This window comes from Eptatretus burgeri, chromosome 1 (assembly GCF_056783735.1).
Source record: "Eptatretus burgeri isolate ZD-2024b chromosome 1, Ebu_testis_v1, whole genome shotgun sequence".
NCBI classification, from domain to species: Eukaryota; Metazoa; Chordata; class Myxini; order Myxiniformes; family Myxinidae; genus Eptatretus; species Eptatretus burgeri.
Window position 1 is genome coordinate 114,822,184 of NC_140961.1, and position 18,100 is coordinate 114,840,283.

The 18,100-nt window shown below is 40.9% G+C and overlaps 1 protein-coding gene across 5 annotated transcripts in view; it reads right to left on the reverse strand.

Annotated features, from left to right (window-relative positions):
* Positions 1-18,100, reverse strand: part of LOC147035226 (discoidin domain-containing receptor 2-like) — a 100,727-nt gene that overhangs the window by 51,212 nt on the left and 31,415 nt on the right. For 4 of the 5 annotated variants that reach the window (XR_015061804.1, XM_085895677.1, XM_085895669.1 and 1 more), the window contains exons 2-7: positions 18,012-18,100; positions 15,168-15,270; positions 11,601-11,829; positions 9,707-9,854; positions 9,476-9,581; positions 1,239-1,425 (exon numbers count right to left, since the gene is read on the reverse strand). The exon at positions 18,012-18,100 is cut by the window's right edge and continues 23 nt beyond it. Coding sequence is in view for 4 of the 5 variants with exons in the window: in XM_085895677.1 (XP_085751803.1) it covers positions 1,239-1,425; positions 9,476-9,581; positions 9,707-9,854; positions 11,601-11,829; positions 15,168-15,270; positions 18,012-18,081 (843 nt within the window). In the remaining variant the exon portion in view is untranslated. Of the gene's footprint in view, positions 1-1,238; positions 1,426-9,475; positions 9,582-9,706; positions 9,855-11,600; positions 11,830-15,167; positions 15,271-17,982 lie in introns of all 5 variants that reach the window. The other variant, XM_085895682.1, reaches the window with a different exon arrangement.

Sequence of the window (18,100 nt, forward strand, 5' to 3'; positions counted from 1 at the left end):
GACACTTGGAGCCACCGCAAGATCACCGATCCTGAGGCTACCAAGCCATGGATAACTCCGCTGCCCGATGGGTTGTTAAGCAACCATGGACACTGCTTGAAACAGTTCAGTCGAGCAGAGTCCTCACGCCATCTGTTGCATTACCTCACTATTGGACTAAACGATCTTAACTAGGGAACCGCACCTTCAACACCCCCCAACCTCCCCCCCCCCACCGTCTACTTATTACAGCCGAGCGAATTGCGAGGGGTATGTTGGCTAACTAGTGTGGCAAATCAGTAGGGTAAAACCTCCTAACTGTTATTTATGCACTATATCTGACCAATGAAGGAAAGAGACCATCGAGCATGTTTGGAAACAACAAATCGTGTATTGACTTACAAAAGGCACATCTTTACAAAGATGCAAGTATTTACAAGGCACGTATAGAAATGAAAGACACTAATAAAAGCTTACCTCCAGCACTCAAGAACCCCTTATACAACTGGCCTTACGAAATACAGACACCACGTTCATCCGAGGAAATTTGACAGACAAGGAGACAGAACGAAAGAAAAGTCAGGGCATATTGTCAACCCCCTGCTCACCCATCGGGTGATGCGATCGGCACGTGAACTCTCTTAATACGGAACTGGAACTGACAGGGATTTTCATTGTCCCTCCACTCTGTTGCCAATCAAGTTCACTTTCGCATTCCAGCACTGATTGGCTTTTAAACACTGAGACTCAGCAGCCGTGATTGGTTGCTGCATTTCAGGAAGTGTCTCTGTTGATCGATTCTGGAGCGGTGAAGGCCTTGACAATTGCAATGTTGGAATAGTGCTTATTTGGTCACTAGACTGGTGAGGTGACATGGTTTGATGATGTGTGTTTGAGAATGAAGCAAGATAAAGGGTGTTTGAGTCTGAGTGTTGGACAATAAAGGGATGAGAATGGGTGTTTGAGAATGGCCATTGATTCAGGCACGTATGTTGGGAAATGAGGTTCGAATTTAGAGAAGGAAAATGAAGGCTTGGGAATGAGGACAAAAACAATGGGGAAGGTTCTACCTAAACTTACAAAGCATCTCCCTTTCCTCTGATACAAGGATGGGTAACCTAACTAAACAATCACTATGGAAATATCTAAACTCCAAGGTTCTTTGATGTGTTGGAAGCAACTCCCTGGGGTCTTTTCCATAACCGCAATGTATAGCCTATATATGTATATATAAAAGATATGATGACTCCCTGTCCTACATTCATTGTTGTAAAGTTGCGAGGTATCTGGAACACAAACTCCATCTGCAAAAAGGGTAAGCGCAGCTTGCTCTTGTTCCAGCCAACATACTCGTAACCTCTTCGATGCAGCACGTCCTTGCTCTGTGTTGGGTAGTCTGGTCCCACCACTCCATCAGAGAGCTGCCCAAGACCCTCGATCAGGCTCCTGTAAAAGACAATGGAAAATTGGTCACCACCATCCCCAATAGATGATCTAAAACAATGCGAGATTTCTGCAGAAGTTATCGAGCATAAAACATGAAGAACTGGAAGGTCACTCGGTGGAGCGCATACCTCTGCCACGTAATGCCTGATCCACGAGAACATATCAGGCACAACACATTTTTTAAATATCATGTGATACAGTGCTATATCGTTTTTGGCCAAAATCTTTCAACGGTGAAGAATCACTTGCAGAATTAAATAACTCGTATCCAGACCCGGATCTTCACCAAAGTAAAATTAGTTAGTCCATGTCACACACCGAACCTATCCACAAAATTTCATCCGAATCCGTCAATAAGTTTTTGAGATATCGTGCTATATATTAGTTTAGCACGATCTCCCATTGGTGAAGAATCACTTAAAAAATTATCGGATCTTCACCAACAATGAATAAATTCTTCCTTGTATTGTAACACACCCAACATTTCCACCATGTTTCGTCCGAATCCTTTCACAACTTTGAGATATCGTGCTACATATAATTTTTGGCCCAATCTATCAATGGTGAAAAATCCCTTTAAGATTTAAGTAGTCGGATCCGGATCTTCACCAAAATCTAATCAGTTAGTCCTTGTCACACGCCCAACATGCCCACCAAATTTCATCTGGATCCATCGACAACTTTTTGAGATATCCTGCACACAATCAAACAAACAAACAAGAAAAAGATGTCGTGCAGAGCACGATACTTGCAAAATCTACCCCCTCTCAAAAGGTTGCCATGGAAACATCAAATTGTCCATTTCATTAAGATCAAGTCAATTGGATGAAAATTGATTTTGGAAGCTGTCCAGACCTTGACATGACCTTTTGACCTCAAAAATAATTGCTTTCCCAATTCAGTGATGGACTATGCAAATCCTGTTCAACTTTCAAGTTAATAGGATGTAAATTGACAATTTTTCAGTTGAAAATAGATAATTTTATAAGTTTGCCTTTGAGATAACGTTTGACTTTTTGATCTCAAAAATAGTTGGTTTCCCAATTCAGCAGTGTAGTATGCAATTGCTGTTTAATTTTCAAGTCAATCGGATGAAAATTGACGATTTTAGAAATAACCCTTTAGTTGTTGACCTTGGGCCTCTGCTGACCTCAAAAACAATTGGCTAGTTGAATTCAGTGACTTGAAAAATAATCCTCTTCAAATTTCAAGTCAATCGGATGAAAATTGAGGATCTTAGAAATACCACCTAAGTTGTTGACCTTTGGCCTATGTTGACATTTTGGCTTTTGTTGACCTAAAAAAGAATTGGTTGTTGAATTTGATGACCTGACATATAAATTCTCTTCAAATTTCAAGTGAATTGGATGAAAATTGAGGATTTTAGAAATCTGACAAAGTTGTTGACCTTTTGACCTGAAAAACAAGAGGCTTCTTGCTAATGAAGAACTCTACTATGTGGTGAAGTTTCGTGAAGATCGATTTAAAATTGGGACCTGTAGGTGGCTGACATACAAACAAGCAGACAGACAGACTGAACACCACACAAGACAAACCAATATACTTGAAAAATCTTCAATTTTCACAAGTAACAATCAAACAAGAAAGTTGTCGTGCAGAGTACGATACTTGTGAAATGCAAATAAACAATAGTTGCCATGGAAGCAGCTAATTGATAATTTGGACTGCAATTTTCATCAGATTTTATACACATACAGTATACAACACAGGCATACAAATAAGCTGTGCAAGTTTAAATCTGATATCTTGAAAAATTCCTGAGGTTTGGCTTTAATAAATTAACAAAAACATCCCATTTGATTATGATGGGGGTGAAAATGGTGTCATTGACGCCGCTTTCTCTTTGTCTTGGGGGACTTTTCTCTTTGCCACTAACCAAGATGAGAGAACCTGAAAAAAAGAAACATAAATTGAATTAATTAATTCTATCTTGTGCCCTCTTGGCTTGGTACTGAGGTGGTTTACCATTGGTGGGCCTTTTGATTATGACTGGTGAACCTCAAGAGTTATTGCATGCAGAAGGTCCTCAGGCAGAAGGCCTTAGGGGTGTGAAGCGCCTTTAGGTTCTTAAGCAGTCTTAACATGATAAACAGTCTTAAGGGTCTTGAGGTTCTAAATGGTCTTTGGGGTATTAAGGGTCTCACCATTTAAAGGGTAAAAAAAGTTGTAAAAGGTTTAAAATGGTCGAAAGGGGTCCAAAACCACAAATTGACCCGAAGTAGTGCGTCGAGCAACAGACTGCTGCTTCAGTCGCTGAAGATTTTCTCTTTTGTAATTTGCTGTGAAGAAACGTGCCATGATATATTTGCTGTTAATAAATATGATGATTTTGGAATTTCACAATACTCCATACAATATTTTTAATCGTTAATACTGTCTGTCTGTCCCTGTCTTTGAAACACGGAAATGCTGATTGCTCCTCAGAGACAATAAATTCTGTAAAAGTTGCTTCAAATTAATCCAAACCTATGGGAAAATTGTAATGCTGCCTCAATTTCAACCAGCGCAAGAATAAAAGGCTTCCTTTTATTTTCTTTTTCTATTGTTGTATTTTTACCACGGGCTTCCAGATAGGAAGTAATTGATAGATGTACTCACGGTCCAACTCATGTTCAAACAGGACGTAATTATTAGACATACTCACAGGGGTCGACCAAGACTTCACCTTGTCGAGGGTTCACCGTCCACCCGTGTTCTTCAGTTTTATATACAAAGCTATCAAGTGAATCATGTCACCTTCACCTTTTGACCTATTAACCTCAAAAATAAATAAACCAATGTCACCCGCAGGGTGACCCATATCTTGCCAAAAGGTGACCACGTGTGACTTATTTAAGGTCACACTGAGGTGAACAGAGCTGCTATCCACCAGGAGCGACTCCTTGAGGAATATCTGCCAACGAGAGATTCCGATGAGAATCGTTCTACAGAGTAACCATGAAAAATATGCTTTTGCCTCATAACGTCACCAAATGACATCATAATGTCTCAAGCTTGACATATCTAGAAAGCACTCATCGAGGTGTTCAATTTGAGGTACTACACGATATGGTTCCTAAAACTTGAAAATTTGACCTTGGGGTCAAATATGTTTGACCTGAGGTGCTAACCATGAAGGTCAAGGCCAATCGCCACCAAAAATTAATCAGCTGAGCGCCAGACCATGAACTATATTCCCATGAAGTTTGAAGACGATCCGATCAAAATTACTCAAAAAATAAGGGTTTCGTCGACTCCCCTGATTTCCACCAAAGTGACCTTGACCTTTGACCTTGACCTTCAAAATTTTGTGCACTGAAAGGGACCTCTATAGGCCTCTGATATGCGAAGTTACAAAAATTTCCGATGATAACTGTGCTCTGCAGAATTTTTTATACGTGATTACAGACAAACAAACAAAAAAAACAAAAAAAAAAACATACAAGCTGACTAACATATCTTGCAAAAACTTCGTTTTGGCAAGATAACAATATGCTTCCAGTTAGTCACAACCCCGACAAGGTGGTGAACTTTCATGAAGATCCGAGTAATAATGTGACCTGTAGGCGAATGCCATACAAATAGACAGAATCACAGACCAGACAAACCAATTTACTTGCAAACCTTCAATTTCATCTTCATTTTCATTGAATCTTAGATTTTGCAAGTAGCAAACAGATAGGGGTGAAAACATAACCTCCGTCCACTTTCGGTGGTGGAGGTAACTAGAACGGCACTTGGTAGGGCGCATACCTCTGCCAGGCTGAATAGTTTATGTTTTGTATCCTACTGATAGGCCGGATCTGCTGACATTAACCAAAAATCTAATCGGCTTGTTCTTGTCATCGAATCAACTCGTCCACAAGTTTTGTCACAATCCATCCACAACCTTTTGAGATATCGTGTCATATATAATATATATTTCTTGGTCCCATTTCTCAATGGTGAAGAAACACTTATAAAATTAAAAGAAAATTCTGGGATCTGTATCTTCACCAAAATCTAATCAATTCGTTATCACACACCCAACCTCTCCACCAAATTTCCTCTGAATCTGTCCGTATTTCTTTGAGATGTCGTGCTAAATATAGTTTTTGGTCCCATCTCTCAACGGTGAAGAATCACATTAAAAATTATTGGATCCAGATCCAGATCCAGATCGTCACCAAATTCTCATCATTTTGTCCTTGTCACACATCCAACCAGTCCACAAAGTTTAATCCGAATCTCTCAACAACTTTTTGGAGATATCCTGTTCACAGAGAGACAGACAGACAAACAAGAAAGATGTCGTGCAGAGCATGTTACTTGCGAAATCCCTGAAAATTTTTTGACCTTAAAAACAACTGGTGGTTGAATTCAATGACCAAATATGATAATCCTCTCCAGATTTCAGGTCAATCAGATAAAAATTGACGATTTTAGAAATATGGTCAATGTTGACCATTTGACCTTTAGACCAGCTGCTTCACAACTTTACAACAATTAATTCTCTTAAATCTCATTCTTCTTTGCATGTGGCGCGGCAGTTGTCCTGAAACAAATTCCCTTTGTCTCATGGAAGGCAAATCCAACTAAAGGCAATTTCAGTTCCTTCCACAAAGCTCGGAACAACTGTTTGTCTCTCCCCTCAGGAGAGCCAGGAAACATCTTTTTCATCTCAAGTCTGAACTCACAAAACTGTCTCCCTCCTCCAAATTCTGGTGACATTTAGTCAAGTCTGTTTCTAGTGAATGTTCCCCCTCCATCCCCTCCCTTACCTCAAATGGCCGCACAGCAACACTGCACGTGAAAAGGCTGAATGCATAAACTCCATGTTTGCTTCAAAATCTTGTGTCCCAAACTGATCACAATCTGTACCCACCTTACCCAGTCGCACACAGCTGTTCCTGGACTCTGTGTCCTTTACTTCTGACAAGACAGAGATATTGCTGTCAAACTTCAACCCTGATTCTGAAACCGGTCCAGCCGGCATCAGCCCACGTGTCCTAAAAACCTGCTCCTCTTCTCTTGCTCACCCTCTCTTTGTTCTATTCACCCTCTAATTTGCTCAAGGTCATCTGTCATCTGCTTGGAAATCAGCAAACATTACCACCCTGCATACAAAAAGTGCAAAAACAAATCCCTGCAACTACAGACCAATCAGCCTTCTCCCAATCATCAGCAAGGTTATGGAATCCATCATCGCTTCTGACATTAAATCCTTCCTCTTCTCCAATGGCTTGATTTCTGATGAATTTGGATTCAGACCAAGTCAGTCTACTCCAGACTTGCTGCTCCTGCTTTCCCAACAATGGATGGAGGTCCTCAATGCCAGACATGAGATCAGAGCAATCTCCCCAGACATATCGCGTATTTCGATACTGTCTGACACCCCGCCCTGCTCACCAACTCTCTTCCTATGGTATCCAAGGCAATCTCCACTCATGGCTCGCAGACTTCCTCTCCTGTCAAAGTCAATGTGTGGCCCTTAATGGAATTCTCTCATCCCCTCTTCCTATCCATGCTAGAGCTCCTCAAGGCAGCGTTCTGGGCCCTGTTCTTTTCCTGGTTTTCATTAATGATCTCTCTGACTCTCTGGAAAATCTTCTTTATCTCTTTGCTGATGACTCCACCCTCTGTCATCCCTCAGACCGGCAAGCAGCAGCTTCTTCACTCTCTGCATATCTGGATAAAATCACAAGCTGGTCCATCACTTGGAGCACGTCTTTAAATCCTGACAAATCTCACACTCTCACTATGTCTCTCTGAAAGGACAGTCTGAAAATCAAGGACACTTTCACTTTCATGAAAGGACACTTTCATTCCTCTTTTCCCCCACCTTTGGAACAAAAATATCTCTATATCTCTATATCTCTATCTCTCTATCTCTCTCTCCAATCCCACTGTTACCTCCTGGTCTTCAAAACAGCTGTTCACCACCATCTCTTATTTTCCCCATCCAAATCCTCGATCTTTTCTACCCCTGTGAATCAACCCCAAACCCACCTCCTTCAAAATCCCTGCTTTCCTTCCTGAAAGTCCCTGTAATGTCCATCTTGTATGCCTCGTGTTCCCCACCGATACCTCTCCCTTCCACAGATCTCCAAATGTCTCTGTTCCCCACTGTTTTGTGTTTCCCTCTCCCGCCCCTCTTGTCTCGTGCTCCCCTTGTTATACGTTCTTTGTGTTCGCTCTTGTACGAGCCTTGATATTGTTTTTAAAAGAAAAAAAAAGTCTGAAGACGACGATGGTTCACGAGCGGTATTTGACGATGTAGATTGTTTCAGAAGTCAAGGATGAGACAATGTGATAATGTTTGACCAAGTTATAAAAATGATCAACATGATGTGGTAGGAGTGACAGGTTATTAGCTGCAAAATGTTGAAAACCCGGTTTCGTTCAACAACTTTCAAAATTTGACCTTTGCATAACCTTTAAAGGTCACAAAACAATGTTGTGGACATTAAAATAAGGAAACAGGATACGTGCTACAGCTTATTGGAGTTAGTTCGTCGAAGAAGGTCGAAAACCCGGTTCGATTCCCACAACTTTGAAAATTTGACCTTTGTGAACTTTAAAGGTCAAAGGTCAAGGATTATGGCCTTTGGTGCAAAACTTCCTCTAGAACATTCCAGGAACAATACAATGTCATATAGGCTATATGGCATTTCGTACTCCTCGGATTATCCATTTTTGATGAAATCAGCATAAAAACAAACTTGAAGGGGGCGCCACGGGCAATGTGTTCGAGACAGAGCAAAATGGTTTCAAGACTTTAGGTGGGGAATGACCTCAAGATTATGCATAAAAAATATTGTCATCCCAGCTCTCAAAGTTTGGGCGGTCGTATGATTTTTATGTCAAAATTCGCAGTTTTCTAAGTTTGTGACCTTGACCTTGGGACGAAAATGAAAAATTGAGCTCCGTGGGGCAATGCAGGTGCAATTGGGCTAACCAAATACCGAAACCCCTGCCAGATTCGACAAACCCCCTCAGAGAAGATGTAACTTGAAATCGGCTACCCCCTAAAAACACACGTTTTTTGGGCGTGGCTCCGCCCATAATGGGCGCAGCACACCCATTCTCAGGAAAACACAACTAGATCATGATATAAACCTCCCACCCAAATTTTATCAGGATCTGATCAAAACCCACGGAGCTATGCTCGGGACAGACAGACAGACAGACAGACACACACACACCCATAACGAATATAGTGGTCACTTACTGACTCATGAACCAAAAATAAGTCTTCAAAACAGCTGTTCACCACCATCTCATTTAATCCCTAATCCAAAACAATGATCTTTTTTACCCTTGTTAACACCACCTAAATCCCTCCAAAATTTCCAGTTTTCTTTCCTTGCAGTTGACTTGTATGTCGATCTTGTCCACCCAATGCATCCTCTCCTATCCCCATTCCTCCCTACACCCATTGTTTGTTGAAGTCTCCCTCTATGTTGGCCTTCATCTCTGCTGTTGGCATTTCCTCCCTCTCTCGACTGTTGCTTTTGCATCTTGTTTTGTGTCCTGTTACAACCTGATCCGTTCAGTGTACTCGCTCTTCCATGAGCCTCAACAATGTATACAATCAGCTAAGTTTCATGTGCAGCATCCTCAATTTCCTCTCCCATACAAGGTTTTTCACCCAATATTGTGCTTCTATGCCTGGTGTTGGCTTAATGGTTAGGGTGGTGGGATTGGGATCTTTTGATCCTGAGTTCAAATCCTGATCAGCTGTTTCATTAATACTAGGTGGGGTTGACTGCCTGTCATCATAATGAGTATAATGAGTATGAGCTTGCTGGTATCCTGCGTCGGAGTGGCGACATGTCAGGGTTGTGCTCAATAGGTCAGGAAGCTGCTTAGGCAGCACCAACGCTCTGCACAGAGTATGGTCCCAATGGATGGATGGATTGTGCTTGTGAAAGATCACTTCATGTTCATTAAATGTTCTCATTGCACTTGGGATTGGTAGATATGGCATCCATTTATCAGGTCACTGCATTTCAGACACACTGTCGTCATTTTAGAGTTTATCTTCATCTCCATCTTTTTAAGTCCTTACCCATTTGACACGTATCCATCATATGTGAAATCACTTAGTTCTAAACTCGATTCTCCTGCCATTGGCATCACGTGGCCAAATGGGATAGAGTATGATGTCAAGCCCTCTGCAAACACACCCGCACGTATGCACACGTTAAAAAAAAAATCAATCGATTAAAAAAATTTTAATTCATTTATTGGCTGGTCAGCATGACAAATGAAGAAAAATAAAATTTCCATGACAACTTACCTTCCCAGGTGCAACCAAATATTTCAACACGCATGCAGACAGTAGTGGGTCGTTCAGTAAATGGTAGGAAGCGCAAAGCACGAGCCACCACAGGTGGCTGGAGGCCTCTGAGGACAACAGTGTGTGCATCATTGTTTCCTTTGATAACCTGCATGCAAGTGACAATGATGGTTGTGACAATTTCGAGAAACACCATGATCAGGATACTTTGAATTCCACCTCAATACTCAGCTTAATTTTCTTTATATCCTGATCACTCAAGCTATGATGCCATGACAACAATCGAAATAAAGACCAATTACTGCACCATTGTTCCTAGAAGGAAGCCAGACATAACACCACACACCACACCACACCACACCACACCACACACACACACACACACACACACACACACACACACACACACACACACAGACAGACGGATCCAGATGAAATTTGGTGGGCAGGTTGGGTGTGTGACAAGGACAAACTGATTAGATTTTGATGAATCTGGATCCGGATCTGACTCCGAGAATATTAGAAGTGATTCTTCACCATTGGGAGAGGGCCAAAAACAACATATAGCAAGATGTTTCAAAAAAGTAATTGTGCCTGACATATTCTTGTGGATCAGGCATTACGTGGCGGGGGTATGCGCTCTACCGAATGACCTTCCAGTTCTTCATGTTTTATGCTCAATAACTTGTGCAGAAATCTCACATTGTTTTGGATCATGTATTGGGGATGGTGGTGACCAATTTTCCATTGTCTTTTACAGGAACATGATCGGGGGTCTTGGGCAGCTCTCTGATGGAGAGATGCCCGACATGTTCTTGTGGATCAGGTATTATGTGGCGGAGGTATGCGCTATACCAAGTGCCCTTCTAGTTTGTTTATTTGTTAATATATGCTTCAAAAACATTAAAAAAAAAATACGAAATGAAATTCGAACCAAATTTTGCACGTTGCCTAAGGGTACCCTAAGTATGGTTTCTGTCCAGGTAGCATATCTGAGGGAGAGGATTCAGGGTTGGGGGAAGACCCCAATCCTCTCTATATAAATATGTTTTGTTTTGTGCCACCCAGTGCGAGGCAGTATTACAAATCATCATCTTGTATAAAGAAAGTTTAAACAACTTGACAATAAACATGACTGTGATGTTGAAATCTAAGTGAGAATAATTCAAAATTTTCAATTTCATTTCATTCATTTTAATGTAGTGATTGTGAAAAAAAAAATTGGGGAGGGGGGGGGTTAGGAGGGGGGGGAATCCTTCATCATTCATGCCATCAGAACGACATTAAATAAAATAAATGACCGTTTTTACAGCCATTTTTCCCTGCTGTGCAGGGGTTGGGCTTTTTCTTGAGGCAATGTTTTATGGCCGGATGCCCTTCCTGACGCCAACCCTGGTCGCCTCTAACGACACACAGGGATATGGTACACCTATTCTAACCGGGACCAGTACACTGATACTCATTTCACTGACCTCGAAAGGATGACAGGCTGAGTCAACCCCCTGGTGTTAATTCAGCAGCCAACGGGACTTGACCTCAGGACCCTGGGATCCCAAGCCACCACCCTAACCACTAAGCCAACACCAGGCTTATCATCAGAATGACATTGCCATTATTAAATGGATTACCCAGCATGATAAATTTGGAAAAAGTGACACTAATTTTGGTGGGGTGCCAAGAAAAAAGCAAAGGCCAGATGATGAGTGGGGAAGGGTGAGTTGTTCATAAAAAGGGTGGAGAATACAGATGTGAGATGCCAGTGCAAACTTGAAGACCTTGCCAGGTTGATTGGAAAAAAAAAAAAGGTTGCTTCACTCTAAATTTGGCAACATGTCCAAAACTCCAAAATCAGTGCCATCTTCAAACATCTGATGTCATAAACTGCAAAAGGTACCTGGTTATCATTGTGGTCGCGCCATGGCATCCAGCGCTGCCCATTGCGGGTGTAGTGCAGACGATACTGGTGAGCAAATTCCTGACCACGTCCGTTGGCAAAACGGCCCTGAGTGGCCAGAGCAGTCACCAGGTGCAGAGAACCGAGAGACACTTGCAGGAACTCTTTGTCACCAGGCCGCAGGAGACCAGCTGAGCACCAGGCTCCGTCACCTCGATCAGTCTCCAATCTAAAGACAATGTGGAAGAGTAGTTCTTTTCCCCATGCACGCGGAGGCTATTTGCATGTCCATTTACATTTGATTTACAGCAAAACAACAAATTATCTGATTAATGTGTGTGTGTGTGTGTGTGTGTGTGTGTGTGTGTGTGTGTGTGTGTGTGTGTGTGTGTGTGTGTGTGTGTGTGTGTGTGTGTGTGTGTCCTCCATAACTCCAAAACCATGAAATTTAGTGGCCTGAAACTTTGCATGCATACTAATGGCACTCCAAGGAAGTGCATGAATGAAAATAGGCTATTTGGGTTAATTGAAACACCCATTTTGAATTATAATTAACGGCCTTACTTAATTATCCCTTAGTAAGGTATCATCCTTGGTCAGCTGTCTGTCAGCTTGCTGGGGTCTTAATTGGCCATTTTGTTCCGCCTATTTAAATATGCCTTGATTTGGAAACATGATCTACTCTCACGGACCAATTAAAGTATATAATGGAAATATATCAGATTTGAGAATCGGATCTCGGAGAAGAAATGTGTTGAGATCTGCAGTGCCATCTGAAAATTTTAACAAACTAGCGTTTTTCATAACTAAGTGTATTTATTTAAGCAAAGCATTAAATTTAGCTTTTTCTACTGTTTGGCCGATTATATCGAGTATGAAGGAATGTGCAGAAAGTGTAACTTCATTGAGCGCAACGCCGTGCTCTCCAACCTTCTTTTGCAATCCATGACGAATACACAATCCAGAGGCGTCCTTTTTTTTCTGGCAATTATGTATGCAGTTTTTCTTTTTACCGTTTTGTGCGATCTGCTTTCATGACAAATTCTACCCATATTAAATGCAATGTGTGTTTGTGTATTTGTCTGGCCCCATTCATAAGGATGATTTGTGTAGGGTTTTGAAGGCCAATCTTTCAACATCACTGTCTTCACCAAGGTCTATTTTTCAGGACAAAAAAAAAAAAAAACTTGAAAAACATTTTTCATAAAATAGTAATTCCATCTCTTCCATTGGGATTGCAGACGTTGGCTTGCAACCGGGCCTCATTTGCAGTGTACAGAAGCATTTTCTTAAATCCTTACTATAATTCATGGACTGGTGTTTGTGTGTTCGTTTGTGGGTTTGTTTGTTTGCTTGTTTGTCGTGCTCCTCCTGCAGTTGTGGGCTGGTTCCATCCAGACTTGCTACAGAGGATCAGCATCACCCCAATTAATGTATCTAGGGGTGTTTTTATCTTTGCCAATGGTCTTGGGGGGGGGGGGAGGGTGAAGGGGGTGGACACAAATTATATATGTAAATGTGGATGGTGTAGCACCACCTCCAGGTGGGGAGTGTATTTCAAATCTTCACCATTTACAGTGCAGTATTCCTGTCCCCACGTTTTCCAGTGCAGTGAGGCGTTTTGAATTATAAGTAGTCGGCATGTTTTTACTTCATGCACGTAACGCAGGTTTTTATTTTTTGCATATGCAGAGCTGTCACTTGCCTATACACCGCCAAAATAAAGGTATGCGTCAGAAGAACGTGTTGCATGCTTAGAACAAGATCGCCCGTAGGTGGGCACTCTGCTCGTGACAATAAATACAAGGCACACAAAACACCACGAGAAGCTATTTATACAAATTAACACGGCATTTGTTCAAGGAGGAAAAATCCTTTGGGGAGAGGGGTTGGGTCTGTTTGTCTGTCTGTTTGTCCACAAACAAGATGAGTGTTTTTTTTCTCCGCAACTGCTTGTCGGATCGAGACAAAATTTTCACCACAGGAGCAACTAACTAATGTAGAATGTTTTAAAGATAATTATGACGCCATAGGTCATGGGGTGTGTGACAGCCATGTTGGAAAAACGGAAAGACTTTGGATCTCTGTATCTCTGAAACCGCTCCAAGGAAAAAACTTGAAGCTTGGCACACGGCAAGTACTCCTCATGGGGAATGAGTGTGATTTTTTTTTTTTATATCATCAGTGGCTTTGTTATGATGTCATAATTGCATGCATAGAATGCTACATCCAATCAGTCTGAAAAATTTTGAGGGTGATCTAGGGATAAATTGGTCCACAGAAAGAAAAAAAAATTGATGTCATCGGTCGCATGGTTCAGCAGCCATATTAGTTTATTTATTTTTAAACCTTCAAAAATCTCTGAAATGGCTGAACAGATTGAGGCAAAACTTTACATGCATGACCATGAGGAAGAAAACACACATGTGATGTCATCATGTCACATGGTTTGGCAGCCATATTGGATAAACCCTAAAATCTATTTTTTTAAATCTTCTCCAGAACAGCTGGACAGATCGAGGGAAAGCTTCACACAAATCTTCCCCAAACCTTGGGGATACCAGCATATGCACAAGTCGTGTGATAGGTCAAATGGTCTGAGCAAATATCTTTTAAAAATTCTTTCTCTTGAACCGCTTCATCAATCGAAGTGAAACTTCACAATTATAATGTAGTAGTGATGGGGAATATAGGTTTTAAATTTCAACCTTATCAGAGGTATGGTCTGACAGCCAGAAATATTTAACTTTTTTGATTTGAGTTGTTTTTGATTGATTTTTTTTTTTAATAAGGCTCACTTGGCTGTGTTTGGATGGGTTTGAGAGTAGAGGAGTAGCAGCTGAAACCAGGATCATATCAAGGTTCCTCCTGATGATTTCATCTTTGCTTTTTGATTGTTTGGGTTCCTTCTGATGACTCCAATGCAGGACTGTTTGGTCTTCCATTTGATTTGAATTTAATTTATTTTAATCCCGTTCTGAATTCAATTGAATAATAATAAACATCACGCGTCAGGGTCAGGTGTCCGATCAAAGCGGGGTTGCATCAAAGAAGGACGTCTTAGTACCCGGTCATCACTGCCAGCAGTTATAAAGTGACAGTTCTATTTCTGTCTCATCAATTTATTTTGTTATGAGAAGCGGCCATGGAAAAACGCCATGATTCGCTATGTTAACACGGATATACACCTTAACACAGACTTCACCGAAGGCGGAACACCTCCTTGGGGAGGGGGCAGGGGGCAAATTAATAACTACAACCTCCATTGTGTGACCTTTCGTCTTTTCGTCAAGTCTGTTTGAGATTGGATAATGTAACGACCGAATGAATAGTGGTCAAAAAACCGTCAGACAGACAGACATACAGACAGACACCAAATTACGTATTTTAGTACGATTGTGAAATAGGTGGTTACTGCCATAGTTTATTGCATGTACAGCCTGCCCACCCACGATAAAAAAATATATAATGAGGCTTATGACACATTCAGAAGAGAATGCAAATGGTGTGGCTGAGAATGATGCATTGACTGTCCAGGTGTAACAAAACCAAGAGGGGCATACATACCTGGCATACCAGGGTGCAGTAGATGGGTACCACTGACTTGATGCAGTTATGGAAATATCAGGGATAGACCCATCTTGCATACCCAGAGGAAATCGACAGTGCTCTGAAAAGGTGAAAAAGATGGGCTGGAGTAAAAATGGGATTATAAGATTTTTCAAAGCACGAATCCTGGCAAATGTTATCTTCCATGATAGTTGGTTTGCAACTTTAGTTTCATGCAGTGTCCACTTTAGATGTAAACAAGATTCCACACAAAAGGACACCAATGTCACTATTCTTTAATAGTTCAATTATTTCCACATTCTTTTGAGGCTGGCCCTATGGGGTGGGGGGGGGGGTGGGGGAGATGGTTCGCCAGGCCTGACATTGGAGTGTAGGTGGCAGGACTTTGCATTATATTCTGGGTTCTGGCGAAAGACAACATGTGATCATCAACGTCCACAAGCACTCCAAGTGCTAGCAGATGAGTCATCTGGCTCAACGTCTTTCTGATGGATGGCACACACATTGATGCTACACTCTGCATGCAAAAAAATAGGGTGACGGTTTTTATTTTCCTTCCCCAGTAATCAGTTGCTTATTAAATAGACCTGGTCTTGGGGTGAATTCTGGTTGTCATGGTTCTCCTGAGTTTATCAAGGGAAGATCCGTTGAAGGATAATTGGCCATCATGAGTCAATACCGCACACCCAGCATGTCAGGATCACTCGGTCTCATTTGCATACAACGTGACACCAAATTGGCAAAGTGCTGGGCCGATTCGGACTTCCAATCCATACGGTATCATGGCATTTAGATGTAAGATTCGGCGGGAAAGATGCCAAAATAATAGACCGTTATGTTCGCATTAAAGCGACTAACTAGATTTGAACCAGTCAACTGGAATGACTGGGTGACTGCAACAATATGTTTACATTGATATACATGCAGGAAGTTTTTTCATGCATGCCATTTTCCAGCACTGTTGTGTGTTGTCATTTGCTTTTTCCTTTTTAATGCTATTTTCTGCAAAAAGTTGCATTTTAGTGAATAAAAAATACTTTTAACATTCCATTTTAGAATGAAGATTTTCATGAAGCACTTGCAACAATACATTTCTTTCCAAAAAAAAAAATATACATACATATATATATATAAATATATATATATATATATATATATATATATATATATATATATATAAATATATATATATATATATATATATATATATATATATATACATATATATATATATATATACATACGTACATACATACATACATACATACATATATAGAAAGACCCACCTGCATCTCTCACCTGTGAATGGAGGGAATAGCCAATCAGCTCTCACCTAATCAACCAAACCCAGATCGCTTGGATTATATTAACAATTGACCCCTCCCACACTCTTCGAGCTGAAGAAGCTGCATAAAGCAACCAATGAAGACCGACACAAGATAAGTGCGATGCTGTTTTGAACCCTTCCCAGAGTTCCTCAATAACTATAAAGACGTTCACACACAGTACATACATGAGAATCCCAATGCTACACACACCCTCAGCTTCCGAACCAGTTTCATCGCTTATTGGTGAATCATCAGCGATAGCGCAGATAGAAATACATACCAATGAAGCTCCCACACATGTACGAAGTGCAAACGTAAAAAGCAGTCAATATTTAAATGACGACCCACCCAGATCTCTCACCTGTGAAAGGAGGGAATAGCCAATCAGCTCTCACCTAATCAACTAAACAGAGGTGGCTAAAGCCCCCATTAAATCAACTAAACCCCATTCACAGGTGAGAGATGTGGGTGGATCTTTCTTTATTTATATATTGACTGCTTTTGACGTTTGCACGTGGTACATGCTTGGGAGCCTCATTGGTATGCATCGCTATCTGCGCTATCACTGACGATTCGCCAATAAGCGATGAAACCGGTCAGGTAGCTGAGGGTGTGTGTAGCATTGGGATTCTCATGTGTGTACTATGTGTGAACGTCTTTATAGTTGTTGAGGAACTCTGGGAAGGGTTTGAAGCAGCATAGCGCTTACCTTGTGGAGGTCTTCTTGGGTTGCTTTATGCAGCTTCCTTCGGTTCGAGGAACATCAGAGGGATATATATATATATATATATATATATATATATATATATATATATATATATATATATATATATACATATATATATATATACATATATATATACATACATACATACATACATACATACATACATACATACACAGACACAGACACAGACAGACACACAGACACAGACAGACACACACACACAGCGCCTGTGTCTGCGTCTGAAGGAAGTGGTTCAGTTTGGCATTTTTAATATGACGTAGGCAAAGCCTCGAAATGAACAAAAACCATTAGAGTCCTTTACAACCTTTAAGAATGCTTCATAATTACTCATTAGAATGACTTTAAAACTTTTTAGAACCCATTATAATTATCCTTTAGAACCCATCAGAGTTACCCTTGAGAATTACTGATTAGAACCCTCTATAATTACCATTTATAACCCTTTAGAATTAAACACGGTGGGTTAGAAAGGTTCATTTTTGACAGGCAGATGGATGGATGAGTGGATGGAAGGATGGAAGGACAGTCAAATATTGAAGTGGCTTCATCGCTGAAAAATAAGGTTCCTTTTGTAGAAAATAAAATAAGGAACAAACTTTTGAGCTTACTGTGATTAGATCAGGTTAGTTTAGCATCTTTGAGTTAGAGTGATGCAAAAGTGTCAGACAAATGATAATTTACTTCATGCACACAGGACCCCAGATTCTTTCATGCAAGTAATATGCAATGCAACCACCTTAAGCCACTGTATGCTTCAATTCTCACCGACACCAGTCCATGCCAAGGTAGTGAAGAGATCGAACAGCAACAGGAGCAGCGACCAGCACACGAGCATTGCGAGTGGCACTGCCCAA